This window comes from Mycothermus thermophilus (assembly GCF_041956435.1).
Source record: "Mycothermus thermophilus strain CBS 625.91 unplaced genomic scaffold VTJ04scaffold_1, whole genome shotgun sequence".
Taxonomy (NCBI): Eukaryota; Fungi; Ascomycota; class Sordariomycetes; order Sordariales; family Chaetomiaceae; genus Mycothermus; species Mycothermus thermophilus.
The window spans coordinates 384,915-401,341 of NW_027191427.1; the positions used below are offsets into that span (position 1 = coordinate 384,915).

Genomic DNA, 16,427 nt, shown 5'->3' on the forward strand with positions numbered 1-16,427 from the left:
AATAGCACGGGGATAAGTAATAGGTAACGAGAAGCCTGGGTACTTGTTCATGGAATTGGCCAGACTCTCAACCCCAGAACACCTCGAATATCGGGCATCGGGACTTAGCCAGAGGCGTTGATCCTGTTGAAAACAGTTCTGGCGGTCAGCGAGCTCGTTTGATGAAACGAAGCACCAATTGTTGGGCACTTGAGCATCATCATCCTAATACTCCGTACTGTCTGAATTTCCTGTGAACTGCTGGGGTTTGTTTCGTACGGAGTACGTGGATGTGTGAGTCCCAAGGTCAATAACACAGGCTGTGAGATATCAAGTCCCTGAGCACGACGCCAGACCTACTGCCAAACAATGTGGCAGTCCTCCATCAGTTGGGTTGTACGGACTGAAGTAACACGACCTCACCTCAAATGCTCTGCCTCCTGAGAAATGGCCACGCGCATCCTGTGAGCACATATGAATATAAGACACCAAGGCAGCTGCCCGTGGAATGGCCACAGGTTTGTGGTCAATGCATAACGACACAGTTGTTGTACAACACTGTACTACTCGTCTTCTCCAGTCCAGAAGCCGTGTCGCCGGCCGTCCTCTTGAAACTGGCATGCCCCTCCCGAAGAAGAGAAAAGCACGCCGGTGGAGAAGAACCCCAAGGATCATGATGGACAGTGCGCAACAATGAGGGCTCTGGCAAATGTTCAAGGATTAATTATTGAAAATTAACAAGGTGAATCCAAAAAGGGGGGTATTGCCGCTAAAAGAAGAGAAGAAAACTTATAACACAGCATAGGGGGTCTCGGCCCAAAATTGCATCTCTCCTTCACCACATGCATGTAAGGACTACCCTTTGAAACACGAACAGCAACGCCCAACTCCTCACCCATCTTCCCAAACCCGTCGGCAGCAACGGTAACGCAGCCCCCGAGGCTGTCCCATCCGTACCCGTCTGACCCTGCGGCGTCCTCCCTCCCGGAGAGGTCTGTGATACTGGCCCGGCCTGGCCTCCAGTTTCCACGCCGGTTTGAATCGCCTCGGACGTCGAGGTGGGCACGCTGGTCGATGAGTCCACCACGCCACTTCCGCCACAATCCCCCGTGATGGTTGCCAAGGAGTTGATGTCGTCCAGGGCGGCAGGTGAGGAACCGCAGTTAGTCGCCTGAGAGAGCCATATGGAGTCAGACTCAAGATCGAATACGGCTATGATCTCGCTGGTTAGTGTCTAGTGCCTCGGCCATAGACTCTCAATGATCAAAAACATACCGTAGGCTGAACGCAAGAACGTATCCCCCAACAAGGTGAACTTGTCACTGGCCATGATACCAAGGAAACACGCGGGAGGATTCGTCGGCACCTCACGTGTGAGCTCCTTATATGGCACCTTGACCGTGACGCCGTCAAACGCAAAATCCAGCGTGCCGCTCATCTGCGTCAAGGCACAGTCTATTCTGTAGAACCCGTTCGAATCTGGCTCATTGGCGCCGAAATCCCGCGCGATTGCCGCCGTAAGGTTGCGCGGTAGAAGAGTCATGGTCGAACCGCTGTCGAGAAACACGGGGCGAGCCGAGTCCTCATACACCCGGGAGATGCCGCTCGGAGGGGTGAGGGTGATGGACCGCAGGTCAACCCAGAACCGCGGCACACGGTCAGGCGACCGGTCGGCGGGGATAATGGGAACGCGGGCAAGCTTGCCCGAGAACTTAGCCGTATCGACGCCGCCGAAAACAACGATACCTTCGCGGGCGTCCTTGCTCCCGAGTGCAAGCGTATACGCCTTGACGCGGATGGCGCTTTGGTCGTGCAGCTGGTCGACGAAATTGGGGTACTTTGTAGCGATACCTTGGCCGTAGCCGATGCCCAAGATTCCTGAAAAAGTGTCGGAAGATGAGGTAGCGACGCCGAACTGCACGTTACGAAGGGAAGTGGCGCTGCCGGCCAGCGTGATGGTGTCGGTCACGTAGCTGATATTGGCCGAGCCGATGCCGTACTTGAGGAACTTGCTTGTGCCCAGCGAGGTCACGGTTGACGACCTAGATGTGTCGTATTGTCCTACCCGCTCGCAAAAGAGAGCGTCGGCGCCCCTGACCTTGGAGCAATCCGGGTTAACCCACAGCTCGAAGGATCCCGTGTCCAACTGCACAAACACCGGCTGGGGAGGCGTCCCGATACTAAGCTGGGCATAGTAGGCGATGTCGGAGCGGTTGGCCAGGGCCATCTGGATGCCGCGCTTGCCGGAGAAGAAGTTGACATTGGTGGAGTGAATGATGGGAAGGTGTACGCATCCATCGTCGTGCGGCGTGGGCTGGGGCAAGGCAGCGGCAGCCACATGGTGAACAAGACCGAGAAGCAACACCGATACCGTGTAGAGAATGGAAGCTGCCATGACAGGCGTCGAGCTTACGGTGACGAGTCACGTCGATGGCGTCCGCATGGGGAGGAGACCGTCGAGATCACCGGGGCGACGACAAGCAGGAAAGAGAAGAGAAGCGAGATGGCGGACAGCGGCCAGCCGCTCCCATGTAAAAGTTGGTGGAACGAACGAGGAAAACAGAGAAGAGAATGGGCAAAATAATATGAATAAAAGGAGACCAAGCTCCAAACCTCTACTGCAGCTCGGGAGCGGCCGGGATAACCGGGGCTAGCAGTGAACGAATGTCAAAAGTGAATGTAGAAGAAAGCAAAAAAGGGAACAACACAATCCGCCAGTCGGATTGTGAAGGGAATGGAAACACCCACAACGGCCTTCGCAAAACAAAGAAGGAAAGACGAAACAAACAGAGAAGGCTAGTTGAGGAAGAGAAGGCAATACACAGGACTCCCGAGGATGGAGTGACATCGCTCGCAACGTTAGTCCACCCCAACCACCAAGACTCCAAGAGTCCGGGGCATGTCTCAGGACAGTCCACATGGGGATGGTGGTTTGCAATCAGGATCGGCCAAGATCTGGTCGGGGTCGAACTGACTCGGCCGACAGAGCCGCATCAAACAGACGCGCGGCTGTCTCGTCCAATGTTGGTCGGCTGGGCTTCTTGCATGCAAAGCGACTCAGACCGGATGTGGTCTGGGGAACGTCGGCTCCAACACGGCCGAGGTCAATTGAGCGCGTCTATCGCGCATGTCAACGAACCACGGGCAATTCGAGCTGCGACACTGACGGCGGCGCGGCCGGAAGATCAGACAAGTCAGGGGCCGGCAAGCTTGCAGGATGCTGCGCTGTTCCCTGTGTGTTGTCGTCGCAAAGCAGTGCATGGGGAAGAAACGAGCCGCAGCCAGGCCTCCCCTTGGGAGATCTGACCCCTTCTTGGCCAATGACGTAACGGTTGCCCCACTAAAACCCACTTTTCTGGAACACCCAAAATCCATCCACGCTGCTTGGCATCCTGCACCACCGTCTGTCAAGAGCAACAAGAGGGCATGAATGAATTCTGTCCTCAACAACACAACAAGTAGAATCTGTCAAATAGGCACAAATTGCTGACCTGATGCCACACAGTCTCAGTTATGCTATTTTAAAATTCCATCCGAAATGGCATCGAGCGGGGATGTGAAACTCAGTTCTGGAAGCTGGCCCTCATATTCTCGACCCCTCGGATCGCTGTCTTGATGGCGGTCGCAAGACTCGGGTGAAAGTAAAGCAAACCTGGAAGTATCTGCTGGACGCCGAATAGCCTGCAGCTCGATGTATGGGTACACTGGATCTCGGAACTCCTTATAAGTACTTGGACATTGGATAGCATCCAACGTCTGCCTCAGGTGACGCCTCTGGACCTTGCTTGGCGAGCTGCGGTCCTTTGGGGCTGAACGTGGAAGCGGGGCATTTGCGTGTTCGAGTGTTTGGCGTTTGCCTGAGTTTGGAGATGCCAAAACTCGTAAGAGCGACCTAGAAATTCCTCATCTTCAGAGCCCTACCTCCCCCAGTGTACGTTCCCTTCTGTCAACATTGTGCAAAGTCCGAAGACACAGGACAGCAACTCCTTATTCTCGGGAGATTGAACAGCATCAACAACCACAGTCATGGCTCGCGAACCCCCACCAGAAGGGTTCACCTTCACATACTCCTCGTCGGTTGCTCATTTCAACGTACCGTCCAAAGCCTTCCTCTCAACTCGGCCACTCATTCGGGGTGCCAGCACAGGCGCCCTCGTCTTCTCCCGGGCCACTGTCGGCCCTGGGGTAACTGTCACCACCAACAGCAAGAACCAACAAAATACACCAGACCGAATCTTGCTCATCCAACGAGCGCCGCACGACTCGATGCCCTTGCGCTGGGAGGTGCCCGGCGGTGCCTGTGACCCGGAGGATCCCACCATGCTGCATGGCCTGGCGCGCGAGCTGTGGGAAGAGGTTGGGCTGAAGCTACGCCGCGTTGTGAGACAGGTCGGGGATGAGGACGTGTTTCTGACGAGAAGAGGGTTGGCGGTAGCAAAGGCCACGTTCGAGGTAGAGGTTGAGACCCCTCCGCCTTGTGTCCCATCAGCACCAGACGATGGAGAAGGAAACACGACCCAAGAGGTACTGCAAGAGAGACTGCCAGAGGTATCGTTAGATCCGAATGAGCATGTGAGGTTTGTGTGGGCAACCGAGGAGGAGTGCCGGCAGGGCAAGGCGGTGGTGCTGGGGGCCAGCGGGGAGAGGGAAGAGGTCAACATAGAGTTCACCACCAAACACCAACGGCAGGTCGTTCTCCTGGGCTTTGAGCTGAGGAAGCAGCCGAACAACGCACAAATCTCGACTTGATATCTTTCATGTCGGGCCATTCCACTTGACATCTGTCTTACCCTGCTTCGAACCCTAACCCTGATCCCATTAGTGAAGTCAGCTGCCCACGCGACGCGGCGCGTTGTTCCTCTTTCTTGGCGTTTGCTTGTCTCGGCAGCCAGCGCATCACTGTTTCCAAGCTTCCCAAAACGATATCGAGTGCATCGTCTTGAAGACTGGAAGCTTAGGAACAAACAATTCGTCCTGTTCCAAACACCAGCCTCACTCCCGACGGCAGGGATGCAATGAGCACGCCGCCGCCCACCCTCCACGGCGACCAGTCGTTATTCGACTCCGCCCAGCCCTTCCGCGGTGTCGTAGTCTGCTGCACAAACATCCCCACCGAAAGAAGAGTGCGTTTCTGCCTATTGCGACTTCATTTTCGCTCTGATGAGAGCCCTTGCTGACTCTTCCCGTTCTGCAGACCGATATCGCCAACAAAACCGCCGAGCTAGGCGGAATCCATAAGTACGACCTCACACCCGACTGTACCCATCTTATTGTCGGCGACTACAACACCGCCAAGTACCGCCATGTTGCCAAAGAGCGCCCCGACATCCGAGTCATGGCCGCCGGCTGGGTAGAAGCCGTCCGAAACCTCTGGGTCCAGGATGCCGAAATCGACTTTCTTGCCCTTGAGAAGGAGTGGCAACTGCGAGCCTTCGAGACCTCGGGCGGCGACCTGCTCCCGAGCGGCGAGCAGACAGACCGCGGCAGGCTCCTGTGTAGCATAACCGGCATCGAGGACCCAGGGGAGCGCCAGCGCGTCGTCAACCTGATCGAAGCTAACGGGGGCCTCTACACCGGCGACCTCACTAAGCGCTGTACCCACCTGATCGCGAAGAAGCCCGAGGGACGCAAGTACCGTGCTGCCCAGAACTGGGGGCTCACCATCGTCTCGGTCGAATGGGTTTACGACAGCGTCGAGCGCGGTCTCATCCTGGATGAAAAGCTCTACGATCCCGTCCTCCCCGAGAACGAGCGCGGACTCAACGCCTGGAACAAGCAGAAGCCCCGCGTCTCGGCCCTCGGCAAGAGGCTTCGGGAGAGCAATGCTGCTGCTCAGGAGGGGAGCCGCAAGCTGCGGAAAACCGCTAGTATGAAGCTCAATAGTCAAAGAGACAACCTGTGGGTTGATATCCTCGGGAAACTCCAGCAACAGGCAGAACCATCTTCGGCCGCTGTCGCTCCCAAGGACAACCTTCAACCAGCCCCGACGGCCCAGACAACCCAGCCCACGCAGCCTGTGGAACGAAGATCAATCGAAACCTCTGCATCGAAGCTTTCGTCCTTTGGCGTTCCGGAAGACGGTCTTGTCTTTGCTTCGTGCTGCTTCTACGTCCACGGTTTCTCGGCCCACAAGACAGAGATCCTCGTCAACACCATCGCTTCGCTGGGCGGCTTGATATGTCGATCGGTTGATGAAGTCGTGTCCACCTCGGGTGCCCAGCTCGCTCACCGCTTCCTCATTGTGCCCCAAACCTCGCCAGCGGATACCCATCCCCAAGTACCCGGCAATATTTACAAAATCACAGAGTTCTACATCGAAAGATGCCTGCACAAGAAGTACTTCTTCGACCCCTGGCAGCACGTCATCGGCCGACCATTCCCCGTGTTTCCGATTCCGGGCTTTGAGGAGTTGACCATCTGCTCCTCGGGGTTTACTGGTGTTGACCTCAACCAGGTTGATAAGTCCGTCCGCCAACTGGGTGCAAAGTACGAGGAGCGCTTCACTGCAAATACCTCCCTGCTGCTGTGCCACTCGTTGGAAGCAGCCCGAAGGCAGAAAATACAGTCAGCCCTGGCGTGGAAAGTCCCCGTTGTGAGTGCCGACTGGCTGTGGGAATGCATCACAACAGGGACCAATGTGCCAATCAAACGGTTTATGTTCCCTGAATTGAAGCAAAACCTCGATGGACCGAAAGTCTTTGCGGGGACTCCAACCCAAGCGAAGGAAAAAGATGACACCAAGAAGACGCAAGAAAAGCGGACCACCAGGGACGCCATCGACAAAGATTTATTACCGTCAAAACCGAGCGCCAAACCGACGCGACATCGCAGCGACCCGGACGGAAGTGAGTTTGTAACGGCCAAGGAAGCCCCCGACTCGACAGTCCGCGGAAAGCGGCCACAGGTCCCAGAAACCGCTTCTGTTACCACCGTCGAAACGTCACACTTTGCAACTGCCCCTACACATGCTTTTGCTCGAAGCGAAGCTGATATCAGTTTTCACACGAAGTCGCTTCCTTCCGAGGCGACTCTCTCACAAAAGTCGTTTAACTCCCTGAACAAAACAGCAACCAGTCCACAGAGGCCGAAACCCGCGTCTTCTCGGAAACCTTTCGGACGTGTCGTCAGCGAAGTAGCGGACTCGGAAGCCACCGACGGCGACGTGGCCCTGATGGAGGATGTCGCGGACATACAGAACGAAGAAAATGGGGAGAACCCAGATGGGGAGAAAGGACCTGAGGACCCCGAAGCCGAAAAGAAACGTCTCGAGGCCGAGGCAGCGGCAGCTGAAAGGGAAGCCATCTCCAACAAACTGGTCACAACCATCCTCAACTCAACCACTGCCAAGCCCGGCACGGGTGATGGAACGGCCGCGCCAGCTCCAGTCCCCGAGCCTCTACCTCCAGACGGACATTCAGACGACGGTGCGCTAGACCTGCTCAATCCACCATCCACTCGCCCCGCGCCCGGCCGGCGCAACAAGCGCATCCTCGGCCGCGCTATCAGCACCACCAGCACAGGCTCGGTTACAAGCAACGCCAGCAATGGTGGTGATTCTGCTATTCCCACGGGAGCAGCAAATCCCAAGACGGACGGCGCCGCTGCTGGCGCTGGTGGTGGTGGTGGACCAGCAGGAGGCGGAAGAGCCGACCCTGCTCCCGGACCCCCAGCCTCGACCCAGTTCAAATATGAGGACCCTGAAGCGAAGAAAGCAAAGATGGAACTGTTGAAGAAGATGATGGGGAAGGAAGCCGCCGCTGCCGCGGAGGACACTGGTACAGCGGGTGGAGGAAAACTCACACTGGCAGGGATGGGGGGATATGACGGTCTTGGGGTCCACCATGTCCCTGAGATGGGGCTTCGGAGGAGCAGGCGTCGGTAGGGGGAAATAATTCCGAGGCGTGGACAATTACGACGTGCTTCTGGATGGGAGTATATCGTTTCTGGGTTTGTTGGCGTCGGTCCTTTTGAGTCATTCCTTGGGCAGTAATATGAGGTGTTTGGCGTGGTGAAGATAGGATTCGGAACAGAAGGGGGTATTTGGCTATCGTGGTCCACAAAGGATTTGTCACCCATCCCGCTAGAGAGATGTATTATGACCATCCCATGGTGATTGCTGTTTAGGGTATCACTCGGCAAAGATGGATATTCAAGAACACATGAGAAGCTGAGGACTGAAATAGCTTTAACGTCACGCTGGAAATGGCTTGCTGAATATCGGCAGTATACGAGATGTCCATGCGAATATTACCATTACTTCTGCCATGTTTGCGTTCTTATTCATCCATCATCCTCCACGTTGACTTTTCTGTGATACATGCATGAAGTTCCTCTGTCATCATCAACCATTCCAAAGCTCTCTATCTAGAAACTCATCCTGATACATAAGAAGTTGCAGACCAAGATCATCACTCCATATAAAGAATGTTGTCAACTTTTAGTCATCAATCATGAATCGTTATCGTTAACGTTCGTGTCGTTGCCGTCATGGTCATAACGTTGTATCGTTGGTTCTCCCCCCTTCACTCATCCGATCGTGGGAGTCTTTCTAGGTACTTGCCTTAGGTACCTTTCTGATCAAAGATGCTCGACGACTTGGGTCAGAACAGTCAACAGCGTTGCGGCAGCCCCACTGACACCGATGGCGCCGGCCGCTTCCTTGAGGGCGGAGCGTCGGCTCGGCCGTTCATCATCCCGGTCCCTGTCCCTGTCTCTGTCGCGGTCTCTATCACGATCCCGGTGTCGGTCTCTCTCACGCTCCCGATCGCGGTCACGGTCACGGTCCCTGTCCCTGTCGCGATCCCTGTCCTTTTCCCGGTTCCTGGACCGGTCTCTCTCTCTGTCCCTGTCTCTATCACGATCGCGCTCCCGTTCACGCTCCCGATCCCGAGACCGAGACCGATCGCGGGACCTATCTCTCTCACGTTCGCGATCTCGTTCACGCTCACGCTCGCGATCTCTGTCTCTGTCGCGGTCCCGAGACCTATCGCGTCTGTCCCTGTCCCTGTCCCTGTCCCTGTCCCGAGACCTTTCTCTGTCTCTGTCCCTCTCCCGTCTCGACGACCGATCCGATCTCCAAGACTCGGGCGGAGACACCTCCCTCGGCCCGTTCATATCAAACCGCACATGATGCGTGTTTTTGTTCTTGAGGATTGGCTTCGGCGCGACCGTGCTCGACGGCGAGACCAGCGTCTCACCATCTCCCTCCTCGACGATTGTCGGTCTGCGGCGGCGTCGGTAGGCCCGGGGGGTGTCCTTGTCGTCGATATCGGAGGTGTTGTTGTCGCTTTCTTCCTGTCGTTTACCACTCTCCTTGCTGTTCTGCCTACGCAGGGGTTCGCGGGGATCGTAGCGATCCCGGTCGCGCGGTGTGTGGGTGTAGGTTCCAGAGCCGCGCCTGCGGCGGCCGTCGAGGTTGGAGGCGGATGAGGACGGCGAGTCGGAATCGTTCGGGTCACGATGGCCACGCGGGTCCGAGTCTTCGGCGTCGTCGCGGCCAGTCCTCCTCCCGCTCCCCCTCCTCCTTAGGCTACCGCCGCGATAGCTGTTGGCCCATGTCTCCTGTTCGCCGTCGGCGTCCCGGTCGCGAGGCGCTGAGCGGGTGCTGCCACTCCCAGCGGAAACCCTGGCGCTTCGCACATCAGTGGTCTGTCTTGTGAATTCTTCAATCTGCTCGCGGGTCAAAACGCCGAGGACGGCGACGAATGTCGGCCGGGCTTCGTAGCGCACTCCTGCCTTCTCCAGGACGACGGGGGACACTAGTCGACGATCGATCTTAGTCCACTTGGCGTCCATGGGGATGGGGCGACCTTCGCTGTCTGGGGCGAGGTGGCTAATACGTGCAGACTCGCTGGTTGCCGGGATTCCTGATGCTGCCGGAGGGGCAACACCCCAGGACACTTCAGCCGACGCGGATGTGAAGCTGGAGGAATAAGGAGGCGGGGGTGAGTTCGTCACCGGGCTGCCAGAGTATGCTGGAGGAGCTCCCAGGGATTGAGCCTCATCAGCAAAGTGGATGGGGATGGGAAGCGACAGATTCTGGATTCCAGAGAGAGCAGACTGCCGTTTCGGTGACGTTCCAGTTGGAATGATAACCCGAAAAGCGGGAGGCGGAGAGAAAGCGGAGTCCGCCGTCATCGTACCAGTCCGCTCGGGAGCGGGAGGAGGGGTATGACCACCAAGAGCGATCAGGTCTCTCGTCGAGATCAGAGCCATCTGGGAGGTGGGAGTAGAGCCAGCGTCGGGCCAGTCTTTGGAATCAGACTGTTCGAAACTGAACTGGGAAGAGCGAAGCTTGGGGGAGTCGGGAGTCGGTGCCCTTATTCTGCTCTCGTTGGAAAGGGGCCCGGTGTCCCGATTGGGCGTCGAGCCCGCCGTCATTGGCCGCTGGGCACCGACGTCAGGTCGGGCGCGGACTGGAGACGTTGTGCTGTCACTGGCCCGCTTGTGAGACTTGAGCTCTCGAATGTGGGCGAGCAGGGCTTTCTGTGGCACGCATTAGTACACCATAGCGAACATATCATGTCAAGTCGTACTCAGACAGTACGTGAAAAGGGGTGGGGATTTGCAGCACCTTATGGTTGCGCAACAGATCGGATGAACGCCCCCGGCTCTCGAGTTCGGTCTTGATGACCTGCCACAGTTCGTCCTCGTCTGTTTCCCACGAAAGATGGCCTCGTGGTCGAAATAGCCGAGACGCTATCTCATCAACCTGGGCATTGAGACCCTCCACATCATCGTCCTCGGCCGTAACGGGCATGCGGGTTGGTTTCTTCCTGACAGTGTCGAGGAAGTTGTCAATCTCCAAAGCCTGGGACCGAACATCATTCCTAGTGCTCTCAATCTTCCGGGCCTTTTCGGTCGGATCCACGTCGTGACCGGCTTCCGAGGCGTGGTCGTACCGGTCCAAGATGGACCTGGCCCGTCTGAGGGTGAAGTCGGAATCCTCAGCAAGAATCTTCAACTGCCGCTCATAAGCTGAAGTCCCTTCCTCCTTGCTGTTCGTCGAGAACAAGGGCGAAGCCGGGTCCTCTCTTTCGACCTTGAGACGCTCGAGGGCCGCGCTCAGATCATGGATGGCAGAAGCAAGGGCGGCATAGTCGACGCCGGCATTGCGGGACCGCCGATACAGCCGGTTGGCAAACTCGCCGATTGCCTCGAGGGTCGAGGTTTGGTCGTTCGTGGTCATGTACTCTAACGGGCCTCGGCGTCTCACCGTAGTTTGAGCCGAGCCAAACCAGGAAGTGGATGATAATATTTTTTCCTCTATGCTCTAGTATCTAGAACGGTGTCCCAGAGGATGTTCGGCGCCGCCTGGCAACTATGTCGAGTATACGCAATAATAGCCAACAGCCCCTTCACGGGTTGATGGAGCAAAGATGGAGTTTGTTGGTGGAAAACTCAGGAGACAGAGGCACAGGGCCCGGAAAGAAAGCGGAGATGTGATGACATCAAGAGGTCACCTGGTGACTCTCTCCGTCTTGCAGCCTTAACAAACCTGTCTCATCTGCTGACGAATGGCGGAGCAATGCGGGCCCGCTCGGTGCTTCCTGTAAGAGAGACAACCACCGGGGCGCAGGGGCGAGCGTTGTCACCCAGAGAATGGCACCCAAGACAGCGCCTCCGGAGCCAGTGGCGCGTTACGCTAAACCCCGGATATTGCTTAGCGTCTCCAGGCGGCTACCGCGAGACACGAGGCTCTTCCTAGGGCTGTTCGGGACCCATCAGAAACGAGAGTGTGACTGCGCTTGTTTTTGCCATCACCGAGCTTCCATTCGAGTAAGAGCCATATCTTTTAGGTTCTGCCGCCCTCTTTGACTTGTCCACGGTCCTCCATGCAAGATTAGGCGAGAACCGAGAGCTCGTGTCCCCAGACATCCAAGATTCCAAGCTCGCGGCATCCGAAGCATGTAAAACTCGTCCGCCTGCTTTTTTTTTTTTTCCTTCTTTTGTGCTGGACGTGGTGGCGTTGTGGAGTCGCCTCAGTTTCACCTAACATGTGCACACTGCCCGCAAACTTAGTCTTTCGAGAAGTGTGTGACCATGATTGGGTGTGACATGCAGATCGCACCTGGGGGCGCTGTCACCTTCGCTTCTAGATTCAAGCTCGCATCGGGAGCCTGATGACGTTTGTTCCAGAATACCTAAAACCTTTTGTGTTCTCCCCGGACTGCGGCACACTGCTCATCACCACGATGCGACAACACCTAAGGTACACTGCTTCGGGTAGGGTAGAGGAGGGCGGGGTCTAAATGTTTCCTTGTGCTACCACATGGCCAGACTGCCCACCAGCATGCCTCACGCTGCGCCACCCATCTGGACCTCCCGCTACCCAATCGTCACCCACACCTTTCTTGCATATAATGCAGGAATGTCCACACCAACGGGAGGCACCAGCAGAAGAGCCAAGATCCGGGGTGGCTCTGCCTACGGCCTCCGCGTCCAGAACGCCGGTGACATCCATGCATCTGGGGCGCCGTTGAGTTGGGTCCAACCTAGTGCTCGGTGTATGTTTACAATAACGTGGTGTCTGCGCCCCATATGTTCTGGTGACAAAATTCGCGATAACAACAATGCTGATGGTCTGAGACACGCATGGAAAACACCGTTTCCTCGATTATTATTGACGGAGTGAACATCATGGCCAGCCTCACCAGCCGCGCTTGTTGTATGCTTCCAAATACACCCCCTGAACCAGACATCCTGCCGCTCCTCAGCTTATAGGCAAAGGAAATCAGGCTCCTGTTGTGCTCAGCGGAGGCCTCTTACAGGCGTTGATTCAAATCCACTGGTCTCGGTCATTGCTTCGCACCTGGATTGAGCATCACAACAACATTTGGAACTCTCGGAAGATTGTCCATGTATGAAGAGGTCACCTACGCTTCGGTCCAGTCATTCTTCTCTTTGTTGGGAAGGCCTCGATACACTGATGGACGATGCCGCGGGAACTTTTGGCATTCATCCCATTGGACAGGCAACCGGATATCAAGATGGAGTGGCACATTGCCTCGTCAGCCCTACCAGGCACCAGACATGCTCGGTGTGCTTTCCTCGACGGAGCTCGCCGACGCACTGGGATTCTTGATTACATTGGGACGCTACTACGCATACATACAACCTCGCCCCAGCACACTCACAAATGCTCCGATGTGATGCATCCTGCCTGTGACATTGTTCCCTATCCACATCGGCTCCCCCCAAGTCTGATCCCACCTAGGCGGGCCGCCCGTCCATCCACCATCCTCCCCCAGCCTTACCGAGCCTCCTGAACGACAGTCATAGCCCCGGACGTCGACCCACCCAGCATCGTCTCCTCCGAAACACGCATCACAGAGTAAATGCCCCTCTTCTTGCCCACAAACTGGCCTATCTGCCGCGCGCTACGCGCCACAATCTCGCCGCCGGACCTGATACGCTCGGCCGAGATGCGGGTGTCCGTTTTGAGCCCAAAAGGCAGTTCCTTGGGCAGATGCACCAGCACCGTTGGCTTGCCGCTTCCACTGCTGCCTCCCTTGGCTGTCGAGTCAGGAGGAAGGACCTTCCTGGCGCGCTTAGCGTAGTTAACGGCCTCTGCCAGGGCAGCCTGCAGGCGAACGGCTTCCATGATTCCCTCCAGGGCGACGCTGATCTCGGCCTGGAACTGGCTGAAAAAGTCGACCGAGTCCTCTTGGCTGGTGCTGGTGCGGGAGTTGGAAAGAAGGGCATCCGACGCCATCCAACCGCTCAAGCCCACGGCGTCGATGCACCTCGACATCAGGTTGGCGATCAGCTCGATGCTACCGTCTGGGGGCGCCTCGGTTTCGTCCTGGTCCGCACCCGTCCTGTCCAAATAGCGCGTCGTCCAGCCATCCTTAATAAGCTCCGCGCGCAGGACGTTCATGAGGCAAATGATTTCCTGGGGCTTGAAGAGCCTGCGCAGACTCTTGACTGTGACCAATGCTGGGCACGCGGCCAACTTGCCGAAGGCAACGCCCAGGCCCCTGGTTCTGTGCCCAACGAGATAGTGCTCGGTGATCTGCAGTTCCTCCTCTGCCTTATCCAACTCCATGGTAATGGCCTCGTTTGGCTGATCACTGGTAGCATCAGCGCCCTCCGTGGCGCCCAGTTGAAGAAGGTTGGACGACTCTTCAAGTAGGCCCAAGCTCCCAAGAAGCAACTTGATTGATGTCACCAGCTCGATGGGCCCCAGTTGTGTTCCCGAAATGTAGCCCACAAGCAGCTCCAGAGTAGGATCAATCTGGGCAAGCAGGGCGGGGAGTTCTTCCCCAATAACATCCTCGACCGAGTCAACCTCACAAGCCTCCTCTTTGAATGCTGATTTAATGTTGGATGTTGTGAGGTGGCCCGCATCCACCAGATAGTTCAACACATTGCTTTCCGGGAAGCGGCATCCCAACCGTGGGACCTCAGATTCGGTGCTCCTCTGGCCCCAAGAAAAGATCTTGCTGATGGCGTAGAAGACCCAGCGCCGGTCGACTCGTGGATAGTCAGCCCTTGATGCCGGCCACTGCCACTCAGGAGGATGGGCTGCAGTTGTATCCCCGTTCGTCAAAGGTTTTTCTCCAGGCTTGGATTCGTTCATCTTGATGGACACCTTGAAGACATCTGACATGACACCCTCCCAAGATTGCAGGTCATCGGCGCGCAGGAATTCGTCAGCTTGCTCCGACTTGCTCTGCCATTCCAAAAGCGACGCCTCCGAATCACTCGCCGAAGGAACGGCAAGGATGGCCGAAGTTGGGTGTTGTCCTTGCGTTTGGCGCTGAGATGAGGGGTCCCTTGGGATACCGCGACGAATGGCGTCGGTCAACAGGCCTTCGGCACGCCGCTTCGTGGTCCGATTCCTCGGCGCCTCGATCTGGATAGCGGTGAGGTTGGCACCACAGAGACCAACGGCAATCTCGCGGCTCGCTAGGTAGGTGACGAACTCAAATTGATCGGTGACGTCACCCTCCCCATCCAAGTTGACCGGAGTTGACGCCTGGAGGGAACGGTAAATGGGATTGTAGATGGCGAAGCAATCCGGCGCCGAGACGAGCACCGATGTCCTTGAAAGGCGGAGGAACGAAGTGACATTTGGAGGCTGAAGTTTGTTCTCGAGCCGAGGCATGCCATTGCTGAAGGAATATGTGGCTACAGCACCATTAGACAGCATCTGCAGGGTTCCAGACCGGACGTCCAGCTGATATTTCGAACAGCCGTCATCGGCCGTCAGGGGAGCCACGAAGACAGAGATGAGGCGATCGTTGTTCGTCTGCCGAGCTTCCCTCTCGGACGGCAGAGCAAGGACATGCAGATGACGGGAGCCGGATGTCTTATCAGAGGTGAAGACGACAACAAAGTCCGGATTGAAGCCGTCGCGGTGGATTTTTTCCTGGAAAATGCCAAAGAGCTCGCTCTTTCCACCAAACATGCCCTCAATGACATCGGCTGCCTGGGTTGGCTGGACAAAGTCGACGTGAAGATCTGGCTTCGATGAAGAAATAATATCCTTGGAAAGGATCGACGAAGTGCTCTGCCACCTCTCCTGCAGCGTTTCACCGTTGAGGCAGAAGATTGCGCCATCAGACGCAACCGCGATGAGGTCATGGTTGGACAAGGCCTCGGAAGCTGGAACTGCCACAGAGCTCCGGGGAGAAGTGGCGAAGATGTGGACAATGGGCGCAGCGCTGCTGATGACGTGTGAGACAGTGGTTGAGGTGGTGGTCCCAGCTCTGGTGGTCTCCTCCTTGAAGAGTTTTATTTCCCTTTGGGCGCTGGAAGCCTTCCCTGTTGTTGTGAGGGAGACATAGGTGTATCGAGTAGCCGTATCTGAAGAGGTCGGCCTCCAGCGCAGCGAATAGGGAGCGCAGGTGAAGATGGACTGCGGAGAGACAAGAAAGGAGGTGACAGCTTGGGAGGAGAGAATCTGTGGAGAGTCAGCGGCAGTCTGCGAAGACAAGGTGCTTAGATGTAATGCGCATACGTCGTAGATGTAGACAGCTACTCCATCGACGGCGACAGCGAGTTCTGTCCGTTTCCTGCGCTTCCCATCTTGCTTCTGGCCGAAGACTTCGCCAACCTGATAGCGACCGACGCCGTCTCGGCCCTCGAGGGGGCGGGGGAGTGCTTGAAGCACATATGGCGAGTGGACTTGCAGCTTGGTCGCCATTCTCGGGTCTGCTAAGTCTGCCGAGTTGTCAATTGGCAAAGTTCCTCGGCGTGGGCAATGTCACGACAGGAAGATTCGAAAGATTCAAGACATGGCTGGTCGCAAGGTTGAAGCTGGCGACAGAAGCAACCGAAACAGAAAAAAAAGAGGCGGCTCCACTCAAAAAAGTTCCAGCGGGTCTCTCTGGCAGGTGGGCTTATCGATCTTATCGAGAGCCATGCTGTGACTGGCCGCTTGGCTCGTGCCAAGCCACACTCCCGTCGCCGTGCTGATGGACAGTGACGCAAGTGGATCAATG

At 56.6% G+C, this 16,427-nt stretch overlaps 6 protein-coding genes across 6 annotated transcripts; 3 read left to right on the forward strand and 3 right to left on the reverse strand.

Moving 5' to 3' along the window:
• Positions 1-814: 814 nt before the first annotated feature.
• Positions 815-2,374, reverse strand: VTJ04DRAFT_141 (uncharacterized protein; the record flags this gene model as incomplete). The annotated part of the gene is made up of 2 exons (XM_069359094.1): positions 815-1,191; positions 1,255-2,374. 2 exons carry the CDS (start codon positions 2,372-2,374, stop codon positions 815-817), a joined length of 1,497 nt encoding a protein of 498 aa, XP_069222751.1.
• A 1,631-nt stretch (positions 2,375-4,005) lies between these two features.
• VTJ04DRAFT_142 (uncharacterized protein) lies at positions 4,006-4,728 on the forward strand (the record flags this gene model as incomplete). Its single annotated transcript, XM_069359105.1, has 1 exon — positions 4,006-4,728. One exon carries the CDS (start codon positions 4,006-4,008, stop codon positions 4,726-4,728), a length of 723 nt encoding a protein of 240 aa, XP_069222752.1.
• A 266-nt stretch (positions 4,729-4,994) lies between these two features.
• Positions 4,995-7,861, forward strand: VTJ04DRAFT_143 (uncharacterized protein; the record flags this gene model as incomplete). Its single annotated transcript, XM_069359116.1, has 2 exons — positions 4,995-5,102; positions 5,174-7,861. The coding sequence occupies 2 exons, from the start codon at positions 4,995-4,997 to the stop codon at positions 7,859-7,861; spliced, it is 2,796 nt and encodes a 931-aa protein (XP_069222753.1).
• A 350-nt stretch (positions 7,862-8,211) lies between these two features.
• On the forward strand, positions 8,212-8,476 carry VTJ04DRAFT_144 (uncharacterized protein; the record flags this gene model as incomplete). The annotated part of the gene is made up of 2 exons (XM_069359127.1): positions 8,212-8,289; positions 8,348-8,476. The coding sequence occupies 2 exons, from the start codon at positions 8,212-8,214 to the stop codon at positions 8,474-8,476; spliced, it is 207 nt and encodes a 68-aa protein (XP_069222754.1).
• An 80-nt stretch (positions 8,477-8,556) lies between these two features.
• Positions 8,557-11,167, reverse strand: VTJ04DRAFT_145 (uncharacterized protein; the record flags this gene model as incomplete). The annotated part of the gene is made up of 2 exons (XM_069359138.1): positions 8,557-10,464; positions 10,553-11,167. 2 exons carry the CDS (start codon positions 11,165-11,167, stop codon positions 8,557-8,559), a joined length of 2,523 nt encoding a protein of 840 aa, XP_069222755.1.
• A 2,064-nt stretch (positions 11,168-13,231) lies between these two features.
• VTJ04DRAFT_146 (uncharacterized protein) lies at positions 13,232-16,129 on the reverse strand (the record flags this gene model as incomplete). Its single annotated transcript, XM_069359149.1, has 2 exons — positions 13,232-15,886; positions 15,944-16,129. The coding sequence occupies 2 exons, from the start codon at positions 16,127-16,129 to the stop codon at positions 13,232-13,234; spliced, it is 2,841 nt and encodes a 946-aa protein (XP_069222756.1).
• Between the last annotated feature and the right edge of the window lie 298 nt (positions 16,130-16,427).